The 18,539-nt window shown below is 42.4% G+C and overlaps 1 protein-coding gene across 1 annotated transcript in view; it reads right to left on the bottom strand.

The window, feature by feature from the left end:
* Positions 1 to 5,088: 5,088 nt before the first annotated feature.
* Positions 5,089 to 18,539, bottom strand: part of ARHGAP20 (Rho GTPase activating protein 20) — a 50,517-nt gene continuing 37,066 nt past the window's right edge. The window contains exons 9-14 of the mRNA XM_009574931.1: positions 14,106 to 14,284; positions 10,974 to 11,135; positions 9,448 to 9,557; positions 8,303 to 8,492; positions 7,710 to 7,821; positions 5,089 to 6,149 (exon numbers count right to left, since the gene is read on the bottom strand). Coding sequence (XP_009573226.1) covers positions 5,089 to 6,149; positions 7,710 to 7,821; positions 8,303 to 8,492; positions 9,448 to 9,557; positions 10,974 to 11,135; positions 14,106 to 14,284 — 1,814 coding nt within the window. The remainder of the gene's footprint in view (positions 6,150 to 7,709; positions 7,822 to 8,302; positions 8,493 to 9,447; positions 9,558 to 10,973; positions 11,136 to 14,105; positions 14,285 to 18,539) is intronic.

Below are 18,539 nucleotides of genomic sequence, written 5' to 3'. Positions count from 1 at the left end.
CTAATCTTGAGAGTAAGTGAAATCATGGAAGCGTTTCTGTGAATGAAAGAGCTGGCTCGCTTCCCGTGATGTTTATGTAGGGCTCTGCTTAGCCGGCAGACATCATGCTCCATCGCCTCTTACACTTGGCGAGAGCGAAGGACTCCTTCAAGGGGAAGTGGCCTTGCAAATGCCAAAGACGAGGCTTAACACGGCTGCTCGCTCAGCCTCTGCCCACATCAGCCCCTGGCGAGAGAAAAGCCCCCAGTGTGGCCAGTGCCTTGGGTCCTCCTCTAGATGATTCCTCAAAACACTGTGAGTGCATGAGGTTGTCCAGTGGTGTCACCAAGGCTATCTCTCTTATGCCTATTCAGATATTTTGGATCCAGCATATGGAAAGATATTAAAAACTGATGGAAAAAGTGTATCATAGTCTCTGCTCCCAATATAAAAGGTCATGGGGATAACCTGAAGATTGCGTGTAAGACTACAGCTTTTGCTGTTTTCTTATACATTTTCTGGGTTCTTTAAAAAATCATCATCATCATCTGTTCCAAAAGATTTTATTTAGCTGTCTGAGCCAGCTACCTTTTGCTAAATTTCTCCAGCCATGATGAATAGCAGTGTATTGCTATCCTTCTTCCAGGCATGAGCTACATGGCTGTGCAAACCTGTGTCAGCAGGCTGGACCAAAGACCTCCTGAGATCTCTTCCAGCATTAATTATCCTACGTCCCTGTGTTTTTATGGATGAAAATGAGAGGAGGTTGATAGGTCCAGCTCACTGAGGTTGTCTTGGAAAGGCTGTAGATGCACAGGTCAGCCTGCAAGGCATGTGAAGCAAGTCTGTGTGCCTAGGTCATGGCAGTCTCACCGTGTGCACATACGTGTGAGTGCACATCTGTGTGTGGCTCCCAAAAGCACTGGCCACCTCCTGATCTCCCAATCTCCATCACATCTGGTTATGCATGGATGAAAGTGAAAAAGTCAGAATCTGCAGTTCTCTTTCTTTTCAAGAGAGAACTTACCACCACCACCCTCCTGGACTTTGCATCTGTGAATAAGGTCAGTTGAATGGGTACGGGCATGGCTGTGGATGTGGCAGAAAGTTAAATAACAGCTCTGTGTTACCAAGCACCTTGGTTATTAGCAAGTTCCCCATCTAACACAGAGGTCACTACAGCCGCAATAAACTCAGGGCTGTCAGCGGGTTTCACCCTGCTCCTTGTGCAACAGCACCCAGACATGCGGCACCCCACCCTGTGCTGGGCGCTGTGCAAACACCAGCCACCACCAGCCTGTTCCAGCAAACTAGGATATTTAGAGAAAAGACTAGTGGTGCAAAACAGGGAGCAGAGGAGGTGAGTAAGTTTGCCAAATGTCATACAGCAGATCAGGAGCAGAGCTGGAAATGAAATGTTGACCACCATGTCCTGGAGCCACATATGTCCCCAGAACAAGAAAGGAGCTGGACCAGCCAGTATCAACAGAAGTCTGGTGATTTGGAGGCGTGGACAGAGGGACACCTTCAGTTTAAAGGTCATGCTTCAGCCCCAGGACCTATAATCTATTTTGCTTGAACTCTACAAACTAGCTTAAGCAGAAAATAGATGGGACGTGTCTTCCCGCTTCCTGAATTGGGCTGTGCTGGAGAGATAAAGCTTGCAGGGATGACGCAATAGCATTTATGAGACTGACAGAGGGAATTGTAAAAGCCCACAAAAAAACCCCCAAAAACCCAAACCATGACATTTCAGCATGAGACCCTTTACCAGGGCTAAAAAAACAAGGCAAAAACTTTCAATGCAGGTTGAAAACAAATTGCTCTAAATTTACATTATATTAATCTCTGAAATCACCTGAAAGGAATGATGGTTAGTGCTTGTGAAAGAGGCAGGATGCTCATTAACGATGAGATCATGAACCACTGTGGGACAGAAAGTCCAAGTGAGAGAGGTAATTTGTCAGTTTGCTTCATTTTGTGTGCTTGACAGCAGTGAACGAGGAGCCATTGCCACTGTTGTTTCTTCCCTAAGGCAGTCTTTTTCTTTTTTTTTTTTTTTTCTTTTCTGTGAAGCTTTACTGCTCCAGGAAAGAAGAAAACATTTTGGAAACATCTCACCTACCATTTGTCCATAAAACTCAGGCACTTTCTCCAAAGCAGCCACCCTCCACTGCCAGTCGAGGGAGGCAGGCAGCTGGGGAAGACGTGGTGACCTGCGGTGCCCAGGGCCCGGGCAGCACCTCGCCGGGGACCCCAGCATTTGGGGCACCCAGCTGGAGCCAGGGTAGAAGCAGGGGCTCAGCCCTCGGGGTCACCCTTACCGCAACACCTTCTCACAGGCCACCAGCAGAGCCATAAAAGAAGTTACAAAACTTTCTTTTTAATATTCCCTGGACCAGAGATCCTGTCCCAGCCCGTGGGGGTGCCAGGGGAAGAGAGCAGCAGGGACCCTCGGTACATTAAATGTTGGCCTCCCAAGAACAGCATGCCTAAAGCTGCTGCTTACTGCAGTCTTCAGAGTCACAATCGACACTCTGAAAAGGTTTGGTATAATTCACTTTGGATCTTAACAGCATTTAATTCCTTCAGTAAGGAGTTGCAGACAGCGATCTCCTCCATTAGCGCTCTTTTTTGTGATTGTCACAGAACGTGCCTTGTGCAGCAGTGGGGTGTGTGTCTTGTAAGACAGGAGTGCATTTTAAATTGTACGGGGTCTATATCCAGCTTGTTCACCATATGTTTAAAGCTGAAAGCACTCTAGCATGGCTACAGCTCAAAAGCAGCCACATAATTTGTCTCATATCGAAGCACTCTTGGATACACTTTTCCTTCAGACTAGCAGAGATAAATGACTTGCTGGAAGATATCATTTGTAGGACAGAACATTTATATTGCAGAGACTAGAGGTTTTTCTAAAGCTTTATTATTGTTGCAATGAATCAGCATTTGCTACTTGATGTAATCTTGGCAACACGGCAATATACTTTTTACCGTTTCAAGAAGAAATGCAGAGTAGCTGTTTTATTTCAAAATAGCATCTTCTTTTTTTTCTTTTTTGTTTTAAAGGAAGTGCATAGGTAGGGCTATCAGATGACAGGTCTCAAAATACATACAAAGGATTTTACCTTTGGAAGGTGACTATTACAGATCAGATTCTGCATATTACCGTTTTTATTAAAATAGCTGAATTTGAAAAAGATGAAAAAGAACAAATTGCAATGACGTCTTTGAGCCTGCACACAATTATACATGCTGGTATAGTTCTAAGTGCATGATGGTTTACTGCATTACATGGGTCTCCACAAATGCAGCTCTGCTCACAGATATAACATTTGCAGGATTAGAGCCCGAAATAACAACCCTCTAATTCTGTATTTTCAAGTAAGGATATTTCTAACTTTGTTAACGTACATCCCCCCCTCCAAATCCGCTGGAGAGTATCCATTCTGTCTGATACAGAGCTAAAAACCCTTTATGCTGGTAATACTTGGAAATGGCTTAGAGCATTAGACAGTGTTTACATTTTGCAGAAATGCATAGTGACTTAGGAGCATAAGCACCTTTATGAGAGCACAGTTAAGCAGAATAGGATCTGAAACTCCGTTACTGGCCAGTATTAACTGGAGTGGGGGAGGGCTTTTGAAAATGGAAAGCTAATGAATGAATAAATGCAATTTCAGAAGCACTGTATGCATGCACACATGCCCGGATGTGCTTAGTTTAGCCCTGCCGTTCCTTTTTGCTTTCTTTATAACCCTGCTAATATTAAAGAATAAATCTTGCTCTCACCCAGTGTCTTGGTCCCCTCCTTTCCTTGCTCCCAACCCTAATATCTAGTACCCAAAAAGATCTCTCTGCACCTCCATATTGTTAACTGCATCCCATTAGCTGAGAACACCCTCATCTTTCTAGATGAAGAGCAAAAGGATAGGAATTCTTGTTTGAGTATTACTAAAATCTACAAAAGTTGACAGGATGATGACATACAGTATGAATGATGTCACCCAAAGAGGAGGAAAAATGCTGCAGTCCTTCCTCATGCAAGATTTGCAGTGCTTTTTTTTTGCTTCAGCAATAGCTTGTAGAACTGACACCTGAAAAAAAATTACACAGAATATAAATTGAATTTATGACATAACAAATAATATTTAATATATAGCATTGATTGCATACACATCAATATCAGTGCTGTAACAACAAAACAGAACTTGTAAAATTAGCAGCAGTTTTTTGCAAGTACAAAAATACACATTTTTTTCAGAACATATATAATAGCAAAATTTATCAGGATATATTATACAAACTCAAAGCATTTAGATAATGCGTTACTTTTAATATATTATATGATGTTTTAGATGCTGCATAATAAAATTACGTGTTCTGCTTGCAATAATACATAATGCCATTTACAGCAATGTTAAGAAACTATTCACAACTTAAACATGAACAGAACAGCCAACGAAGCACAATAAATGAAACACACAGAGTTGCGAGGTGTTAGTTACAAGCTTCAGCACTTCTCTTTACATATTTTTGAGCTTATTTTTTTCTTTCTTTTGCAGTGTGAAAGAAATAACTACACCTATCGAACATACCTTATAAACATACAGAAAACAATACACTTATTCCTTGGAGGACAATGAAGGTAATAGCTATCAGTTTCAGAACAGTAGTATAATACCACAGTTATGGAATCTATGCTGACTTTGCACGCTACATCAAAACCACAAAGGACTGGGACTCACATCCGCAAGGCTCAACACACGGGTGGTGAAGGGGAGAGGCCCAGCAGGCACCCTGCTGCCCTGGCAGGCTCAGAGAACAGGGCGCTTCTCTTAGTTACCTCCGGGGACCCTTCCAGATTTTCAGGAGATTTCTGTTTGCTTGCTTTTTAGCAATTATTCTTACAATGTTCTTGCAAAGCTTGATGTGGGAACATTACTCAGAGAGTTTCCTAAAAAAAGAAAACCTGTGAATGCTCAATTAAATTTGAACAACCTGGATATTAAACTTAAAATGAACACACACTAACACCAAAGGCATTTTCTTTATGGTGTTTATTTTAAGCGTTAAGATTCCTCTGCAAAAAAGCTTTGGTCAGTCTCTTCAAACTTTGGATTGCTGTAATGCTCTTCTAGACCTTCTCTTTGATCTTGGATCATGAAGTCTGTCTCTTCCTGTGGCTTTCAGAGGTAATGGCAGAATGTCAGGCTTAATCAAATAGCCGTCGACTCCATCAGTAGGTTTCAGGGGCGCTGGCCTGCTGTTGGGCTCCACCAAGCCCCCCTCAGCCAAAGCATCGGTAGGTTGTGGAGATGGTGGCACCCTGGTGGGTGTAACCAAATAGTCATCAGCCGCTTCAGCGGCAGTGTCTTCATGTTTCTTTAGAGACTGAAAAGTGCTATCGAAAGGGGAGGAGGTTTCAGTTGGGGTAAACACAGATTGGTCTGAAAATTGAGAGAAAGCACTGTCCAGAGAGCTCATCGATGACACAGACGGAGACGTCCCAGGAGAAGACACGCTAGAAGAGCTAAATCCTGAGCAAATATTTAATCCCTCTGGCGTTGAAGGCAGGAGGCAATGGGACAAGTCTTTCTTTTCAATGTTTTGGTTTGTGTTGTCACTTTTACCAACATTAATCCCTATAATCAAGCTCTGATTGATAAGCTTTTGCCCCTCCATCTGCAATGACCGAAGCTGACGGAGATAGTCTTCGTCTTCATGAGACAGGACAACGTCACAGCTGGCTTTGCGTGTTGCCTTCTCATGACCATCGCCAACGCAGGCAAAGCTGGGGGTGAGGAGGCCAATGGCCGGCTCTGAGGAGCGCCTGTGTCTCCTCAAGGTTTTGAGAGTGCCTGAGGTAGCTGCTGAAGAGAAGCCCAGTGCATTGGAGCAGAGAGACTTGTTCTCCGAGTTTTCTTGTGATGAAAATTTACGGTGTACGTCAACAGAAATTGTCAATTGTTTTGATTTGGTTTTACTTTGGATTTCATCCACCTCCGTCTGCTCTGAATCACCATCACTCAGAGTGAAGACAGACTCCCTGCTCCTGTTATCCTGATCTCGGTTCTTAATCCAGTCGCTGGAAGAGGAGTCAGCTTCATCGTTCGCCTCGTTTTCCAGGCTGTCGTAGGAAGAGTCATTCAGATGGAGAGAAGCAGCATCTGCAAGGACAAACCAAGTGTTAACACATCAGTGACTGAACCACCCTGCTGACAAGCAGCTGCTTTTTTTTTTTGGCAAGTATCCTTTACTTTCAGGAGCATTCACACTTTAAAGATTCTTCAAGCAGAAATGGCAATAATTTCAGAAAAAATTACTCTCTAATTTTGAAATGAAAAAACTGAAATGAGTGCTAAGTTGCAGTTCAGTCAAGAAATACAGGATAATGGCACAAATAAGGGTTAGGGTTTTTTGTGTTGTTTTTTTTTTTAAGTGGGGAACTTTAGTAGTAGGTAATCCAGCTGTAAACAATAATTTACATACAGTATATTGAATCAGTAATTTATTGAAATTTTCTTTTTGTTATTTAATATTGAAAGCGTCATTTAACCTCTTTCCTTCTTTTAGACAAATTAAGAAAACAGGGCATATTTTGTACTTTTATGGTCTTCCAGAAATTACAGTATTTTTAAAAGCAGCACTATGAATAAAGTTCTAGTCTCAGTTTAAACAGTCACCTGATTTCCACTGAGCAATGCACACCTGGGCCCTATTCTGTATATGCGATAATTGGAATTAACGTTAAACCTCTTTTGCTCTGGGCTACGCTAAGCTGACTTATCTCACATTTGCAGCAGGCAGAGTTCACACGTGGGCAGTCACCATGCCTCAGTGTGTGCCTGAAAACTTGTTCAGCTGCCGTAACCTATAGTGGATCTGAGCTCTCAGCCCCGGCACATCCCAAAAGAACAGATCTCACGTGCTTCCACTCTGGGGGAGGGGGCAGGCCAAATTTCACTGGATTTCACCAAATTTCAGTGGAGGCAGTGCATAAGGAGTTTGGGACGGCCACACTGAGTCAGTCTGGCATGCTGGAGCAAGAGCCATTACCACTTTTAGTATAGGCCAGCTATGCCAAGATTATTTTACAGAAATGCTGCTTTAGAAATATTTTAAGGAGAGACCCAAAACTCCAGTCAAAATCAATATTATCACAGAGTTGGAGAGAAAAAGAGCATTTATCATATTCTGGAATGCTCTGCCAACTAGTCTGTCAGACATTTTCAGTCACCAGTTCCATGATTTTTCTGTGCTAGGAGCAAAATCTGCATGTCCCATTGAAACTCTGGAGATTTCTCTCTTCTGATAATGAAGAATAGATGCTTTCAACCCTAATATAATGGTGTGACAGCTGTATTATAGCCTTTGTTGATCACTGACTTCCTGATATTCTGGGAGAACATAGGCTAGAGCAAAAATTCTAGACTTGAGATGAAACCTTCTCCAGATTTTTTTCTTTCTTTTTCTTTGTTTCCCCTCCGCCCTTTTTTAACATAGTGGCTCAGATGACTGGAATAGGAGCAAGGGATTCTTTGGGATATAGTCCAGATCTATGGTAAGTTGAATCAGTGATTATCACCAATACTTTCGGCAAAGGAAAGAGAACAGCAGTGTCTGGGAACACCACATGAAGAGGGAACAGCATTCTTCCATGGAATATACTGATCTTTTGCCTGGCTGAGTTTAGCTGTCTAGCAGGATCAAAACACCATCTGTATTACCTGAGCCGTTCTCTCTCTTGCATGTCACCAGTATTTCTCCAAAGAGGGAGGTAATTTCCTCTCCAAAAATCCTGCAGCAATTCTCAGTGAGGAACTGTACCAGACTAGAAATCTGCAAAAAAGCAATGGGAGAGAAATGTCTTGTCAGATCTTCCATTATTCCATTCAGGGCAAGCTTACCATACAGATGAGGAACAGGAGCAAATTGCCCATCCGTGAGGTGCCCCCCTACAGCCAAGAACTCCTCTCCCAATCTCCTGGGCCTGAGGAAAACAGTCAGGCCCAGCTAAAATGTCCCAGTATACATCCTTGTATACATCTTTTCCATTTCTACTCTGTCTTGTTCCAAGGTCACCACAACTAGTGATCTTTTTGATGAGGGATGCACTTTGCTAATACACAGGCTATTGCTTTATGATCTCCCTCCCCTACTTCCAGGCAGATTATGAGAATGAATTCATGAACGTTTCTAGAGCCCTGATAAGAGGACAAGTCCTGATCTGAAGAGGTACTGTTTTCACATTTGTAACCAACAGCCTGGTTGAACAGGATGAAGACTGGTTCGGTTTTTTACTACATTCAGTGAATCTTACCTTTTTTGTAAATTCACTTTCTATATCAGGAGTGGAGGAAACAGGAGGCCAGAGCAGGCTAGGTGCAATGCAGATAGCCAGATTAAACGCATTCATCTGGTTCTCTTCAGATCGCATTTCTATACCATGCAGTACTCCAAAGATGTAACGTAAGAGAACAACATTAGCTCTGGGGAGCTGCTCTATTAACCTGAAAACATATACAAATGTAATTCTTCAAATTAGTGACTGGACAAAATAAAACCATTTTCCATGGATACACACAAGTCAAGATAACGAAAATACAGAAACAGGGTAACATGGTCCACTAGTTAAACCAGGCAGTGTGTCAAAGAGGTGTTTCTTGCTCAGCTGCTTTTCCTCATTGTGACACATCTCTGAACAGTTTTCTGTGAGCACAGAAAACACCCTAACACATAATTAAAATTACACTCTGTCAAATTAATGAACCACGTACAATGCATGACATGAAACTGTATTTCACCTAAGTTGCCTGATAATTCACTATTCACTTAACCAAACAGTTCAGTTGTCTTTCCATGCCATCTAGTTGCCATAAGTATATATGTATGTAAGTACACGTGAGGTCAGCTAGTGTACAAAGCTCTGTTTCCCATGACATAAACTTTGCCCACTTTCTGTTTCATATCACCTGCAAGGGTGGAGGCTTCCCTTGTCACTATGCTCCAGTATTTCATTCACAATTCCATCTTGGCTTCAAAATGGTCACTAAAATTTAGATGAATGAGGGGGAATATATGAGGAACTGATTTCAGCTACCCTTTCACCCAGGACCCCAAAGTTCCCTGCCGATGATTTTGGGTTTAGTATCAGGCAGAAATCCAGGTCTTGGACAGCGTATTGATAAACACTATAAATATTTTTTTTTCATTAAAGGTATTTTATTTATTTACTGGTATCCACAAAAGGCAGAAAAGCAGGACAAAAGAGAGTCAGAAAATTGTCCCATACAGGCAATCACTTAAATATATATGTAAGTTTGAATGCTCTGTCACACACAAAGATATTTTTAGCATCTATTTTAAAAAAATTTTAATTGTGAGTTGTAAGTTGAATATTTGGGATTCTGCATTCTGAGATATAAATTTATAGGAAAAGAACACAGAGAATATAAGTAACTCTACCTTTGGATGCTTTTTATCTTCTCTTCATTATTTCCTTGATCCATCACAGAGACCCACTTATCACAGAGCTGGGATGACAAAATGCTACCTGGGATGTTGCGAAGAAAATCCTTATCAAGAGAAAAGAAGAACAAAACATGTGAACAGCTGTTCTGGAGCGCAGGAGGGAGTAGGAATAAGATATGCAGATACAAGAGGATGTATCAGTGGGATGGCATTAGCTGACAAGCATCTTGTTCCACAGAGCAACCAAAACCAGCAGAAAATCATCTGAGATAAAGAAGTACTTTGAATTATGCTTAAAGTGAATATTTTGCTGCCCTTTCCTCACCTTTTCCTGTCAAAATAGAGGTATTTGGATGCTTCATCTGCTATTGCTGAACTAAAAAATCTGCATCGGGACCAGTTATTTTGATGCTGTCTGTCTTTACTTACCACTTAACTTCGTCTGTAGTCCCTGTTTCTTCTCCTTAGCTGACAAGCTCCAATATCACCAGACCATAAGCACTCCAAGGCACCCCCACCTTCCTTCCCCTAATCAATCCCTTTTGGAAATGGAGTACTTACACTAGTCATGGATAGTCTTGCTGCTCCTGTTTCCTAATACCTCAACCACTGGCGAGCAAACTATTGCAATTTGGGAAGAAGCCCAAATCCCAGCTTCCCAGACAAGCTAGAGTAAAGGAAGCTATGATGCACCTGAGTAACACATTTGCTCTTATGTGGTAACTCTTCACTTTGATAAATGCTAAGCAATTGCCCCTCAGTGAAACTGTTACCATGGGATGAGAATTGCACACCAGCACTTTGCATGGTGCAGCAGTCCTGCCCTAAATGCACGTCCTAAATCCACCAGTAGGAAAGTAATTGTGTAAATAAGTCTCACCCATGAAAACCTCTCACATGGTAGCAAGAGGAATGGCTTTCTGCAATAAAAATATTCCACCGAAGCAGTGCTTGCTTGAGAATGGAGATCACTATTTCTTTTAAGCAAAAACTACACATAAACAGATGCACTGTACTAAAATATGAAAAGAAATATGCTGATCCTCCTTGTAGCTGAAATTTTACTGAAGGCATGGGATGCTTTTTGCACAGGGAATATTGTTTTTAATGTACAAGTCTAAGAAAAGATGATGCATGGGAAAATTAATCCAAATACTTTGGGCAACACTATACACTTGCTAGGGTCTGTCGGGTAGGGTATTCCTGACGAGTAAGGAAACAGGTCCACAAATCTGCCTTTCTAGTATTTAATTGACTTTAAGCAGAGTTAAAGAGAGTAACAGGACTAGGTTGTAGCTGAGACCTCAGGAAAGCTGGCAGCAAAACAAGCTGGCTAGTCCTCTTCCCCATGGTAATTCAGTAGTAGCCTCCTTTGGAGATCCTCTCAATGTTAAGGTGGCAGCCCATTCTTCTTAATTCAGCCCACTAAGGGCTGTCCTTGGGGAAAAGTCCTACTTGTTTGTGCCTGAGATCTGCGCTGCTCTCACCCAAAAAGGGGCAAAGAAACATTCTTCACATACCTTAAACAAAGATGCTGTCACAAATATGGATTCGCAGGCTAGGTCCACTTCAGCGCCCGAATCAAGCTTCTCCTTGAGCTCTTTGCAGGTTTTTGCACTTCCAGAGCGTCTGAAAATACCCTCGGTGGAAGGGCCCTCTTGGTAAAGGAGGGAAAGCATGTCCTAAACAAAATTAAAAGACAGAGAGGCTTTCTCAGAAATATATTTTATTGTCTAGTGCCATTAAAACGTAGTTTTGCCACTTTTGCCACAGGTGAAAACCTCTGAGTCCTAAAAAAGCTCACAAATGAAACACAAGTCAAGGCTCACCCTCCAAGCCATGCCAAACTGCACAGCAAAGCTGTGGTCTGGGGCACTGGTTTTGGAAAACACCCCCTCAGAAATACTGTGCTGCACTAACCTCCTGCATGATCTTCCAGGATCTGTGCAAGTTTTAGCCAAGTCATTTAAATATATAAACACTGTGGTATGGGAAAAAGGGAGTAGTCTACCTAATCCAAAGCTCTGCATCTGACAGTGGCCCCAGCCAGACACCACTTTGCAGGAAGATATGAGACCCTCACTGCTCATCAGTATGTTCAATATTATCACCTGTCAGAGACAAAGACTTCTCTTCCATGCCTGATGTCTGAAAAAAAAAGAGATTTTATCTAAGCTGGAAAGTGCTTTGTTTGGTAATATCTGTCTGCACTTCTACAGCAGATCAGAGACAGATTTTTACCCCCTTTGCTTCTTGTGAACGGTACCGTGTACTCTGCAAGCAGCTCAGGGCTGTTAGCAGGACCACCTCTGGGGCAAGGTGCTCCTGCCTGGGAGGTCACCCAGAGAGGATAAAGCTCAGCTTATGGCTCCTCTGAAGCCAATGAGGCTGCGAAGGAGTGAACAGCTAGGCAGCTCACTACATGAGATATTTAAAAGGAAAGGGAAAACAAGCAGATTCCTGCCTAGCTTTTAAAATAACGGGAGGGCCTGACTTGTGCTAAATAAGAGAGGAAAAAGAGCAGAAAAGGAAAATGCTGAAATCGGAGACCTCTCCTGAGGTAATATGTACATGATACTTTCCAGCTGCTTAATTCTCCGCAGTCTCCTGTGGGTCATCTCTCAGATATGCTGGTCACCTCTCCCCAGGCCTGCTCCAAGCAATGTGGAAGCGATGTGGAATTTGTCATGTTTGTCTCTTCCGAGGGGGGAACGCGTGCAGACTGTGTCTGGGATTACGTGCATGCACACAGTGGTCCGAGGACCAAGTTATCATAAGAAATGGCAAGAAAATGGACACTGGGGGAGAGTCTGTCATCATTAAACCAAGTTACTGAAACAGTAATGGCTAAGCAGTGGGTTTTGGTGACTTTCTTAGTCTGGCCTGTAAGGTAGGTGTTCCTGACACACAGCAATGCAAATAAGTCTAATGGAAACTATTATTTTTACTTTTCTTCTTTAACGTTTCTTTCTTGCTCTTGCAGAAGTTGAAAGCCAAGCATTCATGTAAGTGCAGACACTTTGGAGGAGCACCTTTCATAGCAGCAGGACTCATGTCAGCATTTCCATTTTCTTTGCAGGGATTTAGAGCTCTGCTGTCAAAACAGGCTGAGTCCCACAGCACAGGTTCTTAGCGCATGAACAGACACTTTGAAAATATATTTTGAATAAAAAACCCACAAGGGAAAACTGGGAAGCCCCTCTTAAAGTAGTAAACCCAGGCAAAATTACATGAATGAAGCTAATGGTGTAAGACAATTCAGTGTGGCAATAGCTAGAAGAGAGCCCTTCAGCTGTGAAAGTTTGAAGTTCTGAAGCAGAGATATCAAACATGCCTGCAGCATTCATCCCTGATATTTTCCTTTTCTTGTAGGTAAATCCCACACAGTCCCTCAGATGCAGTATTACATCCTCCAGAGATGCTGCATAAAATCTAAAGTTAGTTATATTTTGTAGCATAAACACAGTGTTTAAGATTCAAAGCACAAAGTCTACCGAGCTGTGATTCTATGCTTAGTAACTTTGGTTTTTTTCAGATAAAAATTTACTAATATTTCTGTTTTGGAAAAATTTCTGAAAGGCAGCATTGGCTCATATCTCAGACAGAGAGAATGGGAGACTAGGTTCTTACAGAGTCCATCTCTGGAGGGCTTATTTAAATAACCTAAATGACAAAAATGCACACTTCCTCCTTAAAAGAAGATAACTAACCCACGCTATTAAAAGACCTGAAAAGTCCTGGTGTGATTCAATATTCAGGCAGTGATAAAGCAGCACATCAAGTACAAGCTTAGGAGACAAACCATCTCTTCCTGTAAACTGGTGTAACCAGTTAACTGGTGATTTCAGTGGGGTTCTGGCAAGTTGTTCCAGCTGAAAGTCGGGCTGTTAGGATGAGGGGCCCGATCCTGCGGGGCTCACTCCCACTCTGTAAACGTTTCAATTGCTGCATCGACAACAGGGCAGCCCTCAGTCCTGACCAAAAATGCCACATATCTGCCTTAATTATGCCTAGGAATGGGCTATAGGACAACCTTTTTCATGTTCCTGGACTGATTTTGAGAGCACCCACAGCACTAGCGCTCCCTCGAGACAGGATGAAAAGATGCTCCTGCAGCCTCCACCTTCCCACCTATTTTTGCAGTGGTGCTGTCAGATCAAAAATGAGGACCCAGAGTGCTTGCCTGCCCTGGGATGCCTTCAAGAAAGGCTCTGAAACTGCCTACTTAAGGGCAGGTAGCATTTGTATGCACGCGTGGGCTGTCTGTATGGGACAGTAGATACCACATTTATAGAGTTGGGAATTTTACAGAGATCTTCGGAGTGGTTTAAAAAGTATGTGTGAACGCGGCATTTATTTACACTGCGTAAGTGAGGATTAGGGAACCAGCCTTATAGCGTGGGCTATAAAAAAGAAATAGCCCGGAGCAGCAGACCGCTCACATACATTTCTCAAGCTGTTTGTTATTAACCAGGCCTGACCACAGCATATGTTAAAAACCAAAGTTCTTGCTGAGAACCACAAATGAGGTTTCCTTCTGGTTTCTCTGCTTGGGTAATTTCAGTGTCCATTTACAAAGTGTCTCCATGTTCTCATTCACTACACAAAGAAATTCCATCACTGTAAGAGCCAGCCCTGAGCCTAGGACTCACCAAGAGGGGTTTGGGCAGGTTGTCATCCTCACAGATGGCTGTTAGCAAGAGGCCAAAGAGCTTCCCAGGAGCAGCAGATGTTGAGGAGAGGGGTGCATTGTCCAAGTGAGCGCCCGGGCCACGCCAAAAGGCCCAATTTATGATAGATCTTTTCCTTTTAAATGACTTTTGGCTTAAGTCTGGGAAAAGAGAAAGGTGTTTATTAGAAGAAATGCATTTCAATTCTAATTCCAGTATTTGTTTTGCGGTGGTTGTTATGGTTTCAAAGGAAAAAATGTCATGAACTCAACCAACTCCTTGGCATCCGGCTCAGCCTAATCCACCATGCACATACGTGTGCGTGTGTGTGTGGAGAATGTGCTGCCTTACCCACGCTCTTAAGAGGATCACAGGATCTGCACTGCACTGCTGGACCACAGGATCAGCACTTACCACTAAGTGTGGGATGGCAAACCTCAGCCCGCTGACTTCACACGGAGCTGGACTGTGCTGAATAACTCATTTCCCATCCACAGGTGCAAAACCACAGACCTTCTTTGGAAAAAAATAATACATAAACACCACTGTCCTCACCTTAGCTTGCTGTCCAGAGGCATCCTAGTTCCCCTGGCAATGCGGGAGAGCACCTGTTCTCCCCACAAGTAACACCAGAGAATCAACTAATGGGGTGAGATGTTTTCAGACCAGGAAAAGTCACTGCCTTTGCTCTCTTCTCCACAAAGCTAGCGTATCATTAGTGTCCTCACTCCAAGCATTTGCTGACCATGGCCCAGGGACGATGCCTGCCCTTTAATCAATGCCTTCCAGATGGCATTTCAGCATGCTGCTAACACACTGATGGGCTCCGTTTGTCTTCATTTATTTTAATGTATTTCATGAGATATCTAAAGAGTATCACTAATTGAAGCTCTTATTTGCAGTGCAAAGAGAAGGAAATACCGGTATTAGGACACAAAAAGGGTTTTTTTCATATGGCAGTGTAAATGCTTCTTAACAGCACAGGCTACTGTTAAGGGTGGGTTGAGACTGTTTATGATGAAAGTGCTAACCAGAAAAAATTTATTCTGATACAGTTTTCCTTTTCTAGATGTTTTCAAAGCCAGTCAGCTTTGATTTAGTAGCTTACCTACCCTGTGCACCTTTCTGTTAGCTGGTTCTTCCACCTCGTGGAAAAAAGCAAAAACATTTTGCTTTCTGTTGTTGTGGAGGGCAGAGGGTAGAAGCAAGGCTTGCAGAAGGAAGGATTGTGGTATAATACCAGACTTTTCTCTCCTACAATTTACTACACTTGTTTTTTAGCCCAAATAGTGATTTTCATTAGATGTCATTCCATTCTAGATCATGGTCCCTTTGGGAATAGGTGGAAGTCTTTTCATTAGAGGCTTACAGGACGAAAAGTTACAGTTTAACTCAAAATGTGAACATATGAATCTGAAAGCCTGATGAAAAATTCTTCTAATAAAAAATAATAAGGAGGATATACATTTTAAGCAGTACAAAGCTTCATGAAATATAAGCTTGGCAGTATCTAAGGCTTTACTTGACACATCATGTTTTGGGAGAATATAACTAACCTATAACTCTCAAAATGGCAATTTTTCTTTCAGATGGGTTGGATATTAGCATGTGAATATGGTTTGCTTCACTGGAGTTCTATTCACATAATGGCAAATACATATTATCGGTGTTCTTTTCTGGCAACCCTGTAAATCTTAGTGGAAGTAAAAATTAGGAAGAAATGCTATTCTGGAGAACAAGGAATAGCAGAAGTGGAAAAAATGGGTCTTCAAATTAGGAACTTTTCTTAGCCTTTCACTGTTTGCTCCACTCTTAAAAGCCATGGCCCAAACTGACAATGTGAGCAAGGGGTTATTGTGATTAACTGCAGCTTCTCCTGGGACAGGAAGGAAATCTTAATCAGTGTTCTTCAACATACCAGGGCAGAAACCAACAACTGATGTACGGCAACGAAATGCCATGTCACTTACAAAACTAACATTCACTGACAACAGGAAAACTCATCCTTTTCATATCCCCTTTTCTAAGGGTCTTGAGAAGGTAAAGAGCAGATGAGAAGGGGAGGATGTACACTTTCCTTTCTTGAACCTGTGCAAAGTTACAACACTAGGAGAAGCCCAGCCTCCACTCAGCCAAGACCCATGCCAATTATTGCTCAGCAGAAGTACTTCCATACAAAAACATCAGGGCCTTGCTCTGGTGGATTATTCTAGGTCAAAATCAGAAAAAAAGCAATACTTCTTTGGTTGCAGGTCTTGCTCAGAGCTCACAACAGTTGTCTATTCTGCTCATATTTTACATGCAGGGAATTTCTATTCATAGGTAGTGTCCCAGCCATGCAAGTGGCATTTCCTCTTCTTGCAAACTAATCAGAAACTTATAAATAAAACCTCAGGTCTACTTAACAACGTAGCATCCTTTCTGATCAGACCCCTAAACGTCAAACAGTTTTCAAAGACCTCCTTTCTGTATTGAGACCAACTTGTTGAAATTTTGCTTTCTATTTTAACAGACGATTAAATAATAATCTGGATTAGACTAGCCACTGACAGCAGTCAGTTCTTTCAAATTAAACTTTAAGCAAATCAGTATTTACAATACTTTTCAGACGTGTGCTCATGAGCATTACTCAATGGCTATATTTAACTGGTAGGTGACCATTCCTGTTATGTGCTGAAAGGCTGCAGGAGAGGCAAAGAAACACTCCAGTTCCTCCACACAGTAAATTCTTCTGTACTTTTTTTAACCATCCTGCCAGGACAGCTGATGCAACTACACCACCACAGTTGGTGTCCACACAGCTACTTGTTTGACATGACGGCCAGTTGTCAGTCATGTCTGCCTGTCAACACCTGCAATGCTGCCTAACCATGGTGCATGCTGGTACAACTGGGCAGCTACCCCTTGCTGCCTCCAGAAGGGACAGCGTGTCCAGCACAGCGGTATCGGTGCAGGGAAGTGATAGGAGGGAGGATAGCACAGCATGCGTGGCAGTGAAATGTGGGGTTACAGGCTCTGCTCCCTGTAAATTTGCCCTGTATGTGGTGGTGTGCCTAGTGGTTACCTAACAACACCACAGATTTTGGCTTGCTGATCTGACGATGAACCCAAAGCCAAATCATAGCCTTGGCTTGCACACAGATACCCTTCACCATTTTCCAAAATCGAAATAGGTGAGAAGGAGTTGGGAAGAACACAACGAATAGCACTATATGCAAGATAATCTGGTTTGCAAGCAGCCAGACCTATACATCACTTTAAAAGGTTTTGTCTGATGAAAGTAGGAAAGGTGAATGGACTAAAAGCGTCTTCTAGTGCAGTCCCTATGCATGACTTGCAGGCTGCCCCAGGCTTCTGCTGCCCCAAAGCCAGCCTCGCCTCCCCTCCTGTGGCTTGCACAGCACCGCTGACAACACATCTGCATTAGAACTTTACAGGCCTGATTTGCATTTCTATTTTCTCTTGCCAGTCAACGTCAGCTGCCAAGCGGGGCCTGTAAACCTAATTACACCCCTTTGCTAGATTGCCTCATTCTTAAAATATGCCATGAAGTAATATATGATACAAATTACTGGGGAAGGGGGGATGAAGGAGTGTGGAAAGGAAATTAATTTATATAAAATGCAATCAATTTCCGGAATAATTTGTAATAGACACTGGTATAGCCTCACTATATTTAATTTCTAAAAACATTACAAATGGATTCTATTCATATATTGTGGGAGGTTTTAGTTATTGAGGAGCGCACAGGATAACAGAGTGCTGATGTTATTCTCATTATTATATGGTCATTAATGGTGAAGTAGGGCAGAGTTTCTAATTGAGGTGAGTATGCCAGTGTGTTAAGCACAATAAAAACACACTACGGGATGCATCCTTGCCCTACAGAGTTTTTAGTCTAATGCCCCAATCCTGTAAAGATCTCCTCGTTTGTTTTACTCATGATCAGTGAGCAGTCATTGCGTCATTGACAGCAGAGTACAAAACAGAGAGCAGGTGCTCATATTTTTGCAGCATCAAGGCCACAGGCAGAAGAAAATATTACTGTCTTCATTTTATTCAAAGAGAACTGAAATAAAGAAGTTGTATTTGCTCACTTCATCTAGGTACTCAAGTACATGCCTAGGTGTTGCCAATGGGTCCCATTGAGGGTCCCAATGAAGCAGGTGTGTAGTCAGAAGGACCTTGTTGAGATAAAGGATGCTGACAAACACTGCATGGAAATTCTGTGCTAAAGTCAAGCCTTGACTCCTGAACCATAAAACCACCCTGCCTTGCTACAGAGCACAGCAAGGGCTGCAGAGAGAAGCTTAGCTAATAGACTTACAAAAAATTGCAGGGGAGAGATCTTGTCTTTCTTTAGGTGGTTTTAGAATAACCATTTAACAGGCAGTTTGTCAAAATGTAACTTACAAA

This window comes from Fulmarus glacialis, unplaced genomic scaffold, assembly GCF_000690835.1.
Source record: "Fulmarus glacialis isolate BGI_N327 unplaced genomic scaffold, ASM69083v1 scaffold36193, whole genome shotgun sequence".
NCBI lineage: Eukaryota > Metazoa > Chordata > Aves > Procellariiformes > Procellariidae > Fulmarus > Fulmarus glacialis.
This window is presented reverse-complemented; position numbering and strand designations above follow the sequence as displayed.